This window comes from Bombus impatiens, unplaced genomic scaffold (genome assembly GCF_000188095.3).
Source record: "Bombus impatiens unplaced genomic scaffold, BIMP_2.2 scf_3707, whole genome shotgun sequence".
Taxonomy (NCBI): domain Eukaryota; kingdom Metazoa; phylum Arthropoda; class Insecta; order Hymenoptera; family Apidae; genus Bombus; species Bombus impatiens.
In genome coordinates, this window is record NT_180126.1 from 4724 (window position 1) to 8085 (window position 3362).

A 3362-nucleotide genomic window follows, 5' to 3' on the forward strand; every position below is an offset into this window, starting at 1 on the left:
ACGAAGCAGCAGTAGATACAAAAGTTTTCAATAATTGTGCCGGTAAAACAGCAAGACGTCGGTAAATGGATATCACAAATGTTATGTATATTCTATACCTCGTCGGTGATGTCACGTCTATCCTGCCCTTAATCAATGGTGTCTCGTCTATTCCGTACCTCATCAATGGTATTAAGTTTGTTTCTATGTTATCTACAGTTACACCTTTTTCCTTTTTGCCACAGCAGATTTGAGCACCATCTGTAGATAAGATTTACAAACAATATCGCACACGTCGCATAATCGCAATATTTGACACGTCTTGTAAGTTTCGCGTGTGGCAATGTGGATACTTTTTACGTGTTGTTTTTACGAGATTTATTAACTGTAGCAAACCGTTTAACTGGGTGCAAATCAAACACGTGATGATGTTCTCTATTAACAATCACACATTATCGAATGATATTACATTATAGTAAATGTTTAAATTAATGTACCATCGAGGTTAGAAATACCGAATTAGTTATGCGATGTAACTGATTTGAAACATCGACCAAACATGCCGAAATTCCGAATGCTTCCACGTACTTCGCGAATCGTGGCATTATGCTCCGCCGCGAATTTCATAAACGCGGCAGATCGAGTTATAATGCCTATAGCAATCGTTCCCATGACCGATGAATTTAAATGGGACTTGTATTGGCAAGGCTGGGTACTTTCTGCCTTTGCCTTTGGTTATTTTACTAGTCAGGTATATTCGAATATTTAATATTATAAATCTTTTATGATTTATTCATTTTTAGTTTAAGGTACTATTCACATTCATTGTATTTATTTTATTAACTTTTACATTAGATTATTGGTGCAAATACAGCAAGTCGTTTTGGATGTAAAATGGTATTAATGTTGGCTGTTTTACTGTGGTCTGTTAGCACAGTTATAACTCCAATCTTGGCTCAATCAATTCCATTGCTCATTATTTGTCGAGTTCTTTTGGGACTTGGAGAAGGCCTGGGTAAGATTTTAATAATCAGATATATAAATAGTTTCGTAAAGTATAGTGTTTTATTTATCACTGTCTATTGCTGCTAGGTCTGCCAGTTATTTTTCACCTATTTGCACACAATGTTCCTGTAGAAGAACGATCTAGAGCATTTGGATATCTTGTGGCAGCTGGCTCTGTTGGACAAGTTGTCGCATCTGTTGTAAGTTTGAATTTTATATAATGGAATTCTATTTATTTGGAAATATTTACTGACCATTGTTTCATTCAAAATACTTACAGCTGTGTCCTCATCTGTCATGGCAAACAGGATTTTATTTATTTGGAACAATTGGCATCATATGGACGCTTCTGTGGTTAATGTTATACGATGAAACTAATTCCCAGGATGAAATTCCATTATTTGTACCTAAGGTAGTCGATTCATTTAAATTGTTGTCTTGTATGAATATTATATTTAAGGATGAATTAATATTTCATAATTTGAAGGTAACACAAAATAGAAATCTGCGTTGGACTGAATTCATTTCTCATTGGCCTTTATGGGCATTGTATATAGCACATTTTGCAATGAATTGGAGTAATTACATAATAATGCAATGGTTGCCAACTTATCTAGCTAGAAATCTTTCTGCCAATAAAGAAAGTATTAGTTTCACAGCATTTCCATATATTGTGAATTCTCTTGTTGGTATTGGTATGTATTATTTAACACCTAATAAAAAAATTGCTAAAAATTGATAATTAAATATCTTTACAGTTGCTGGACATAGTGCTGACAATCTAATACAGAAGAGATGGCCAGTCCTATCTGTAAGAAGATTAATGACAAACATAGGTTTGATTGGACCAGGTGCATTTTTATTAGCATTCTGTGCTGTAGACAATTTACTTGCTGCAGTAATGTTAGTATCAAAATTAAATTAGTACGTATACGATAATTTTTATTCTAATTATACAGTATAATTAGATTTTGTTTCATTATAGTTTCGTGTCAATATCTATGGGACTCTGTGCGTGTAATTCTGCAGGACATCTTAGTAATCACGCGGATATAGCACCAAATCACGCGGGAATCACGTTTGCGGTTTCTAACACTATAGTACGTAGCTATTTTTATTATAATGATATGATTTATTATATTAATATGATAAATATTTTGCAAATAGATTAGTAATTTAAATGAATATTTTTAGGCAACGATACCGGGTATTTTGTGTGGTCCATTAACAGCTGAACTAGTGACCGCGTCACATGGTCGTTGGTTGCCTGTTTTCATGTTAGCAGCAGCAATTAATTTTACAGGGGCCATCATATACCAAAGTCATAGTTCAGCGCTTCCAGTATTGTGATATGTGCTGAGTAAAATGAAGTTTACAAGTATTTATTATCGGAGTCAACGAAGAAACATGATTGATAAGAACTTATACAAGCATACCTTCCTGGGACATGATCGCTGGATACGATTTTTAATGAAAATTTTAAACATTTATATGATACCAGTATGGCATGTTTATACGTACATCGTACATTGGTTAGTTGAAGACATATCAAAATACTGGGCATGTATGCTATAAGAGAATTTCATATATTCCTTGCGTTCAGTTTGCAGTTTACATCAACATAATGCAGGTCATTCATTAGAACAGTGCCATAATTTTATGCACGCAATGGAATTGGTTGAATGACTCTCTTACCAATTTGTAAAATACATTAGCCTAACTAATTATTGTTTTTAATTTGTATATGTTTTAATAATAGCTAACAAAAATACCTTGTGATACGTTTTAACACATACATAAGAATTCTCATTTTTTAATATAGAAGATAAATGTATATTCTGTAAAACATAAGACTGTATATAAAAGAAAAACAAAGAAATTAATTTTCACATATTTCAATTTATACATATTTGAAGCACTTTCAACATAGAAAGATATTATAATTAAGCAATGTACTACATTTAATGAAAAAAAATATGTTTTCTATATGGTTTAAAATATCTTTCAAATATTACTTCCTACATCTTTCCTTTTATACTATTTAATTTTATTATATAATCCTATTTAATCACAAATATGAATTCAGTTTTATGAAATGTATTTTAGTTTCACTAATATTGCTAATATCTAAAGTTCTACATAGGTTTCAATGTTCTATCCTTTTTTAGATATTCAGACTGAAGAACACGCATCAAAGCATTTTGAGGATAATTATTACTCAATGCGTGCAAACCCATTTCTATAAAAACATTGTCTCGATGTATAGCTTTAATATTCGTTTGAATGGAAGTATCATAATTTAACACGTTATTATGTTCTGTTAAATGATTATCTTGCTTTAATGACGAAATTTTTGTAGTTCCTTCCTCTTTTACTTT

At 31.7% G+C, this 3362-nt stretch overlaps 1 protein-coding gene across 2 annotated transcripts; it reads left to right on the forward strand.

Annotated features, from left to right (window-relative positions):
- Positions 1–253: 253 nt before the first annotated feature.
- On the forward strand, positions 254–2877 carry LOC100741282 (sodium-dependent phosphate transport protein 1, chloroplastic). Of its 2 annotated transcripts, XM_003494726.4 has the most exons (8): positions 259–730; positions 835–994; positions 1072–1184; positions 1265–1396; positions 1472–1679; positions 1743–1887; positions 1970–2084; positions 2179–2877. In XM_003494726.4, exons 1-8 carry the CDS (start codon positions 539–541, stop codon positions 2332–2334), a joined length of 1221 nt encoding a protein of 406 aa, XP_003494774.1. In that variant the 5' UTR covers positions 259–538; the 3' UTR covers positions 2335–2877. The 2 variants fall into 2 exon arrangements, with proteins under 2 accessions (XP_012249006.1, XP_003494774.1); XM_012393583.3 differs by having other exon boundaries at positions 254–730; positions 1265–1679.
- Positions 2878–3362: the final 485 nt, after the last annotated feature.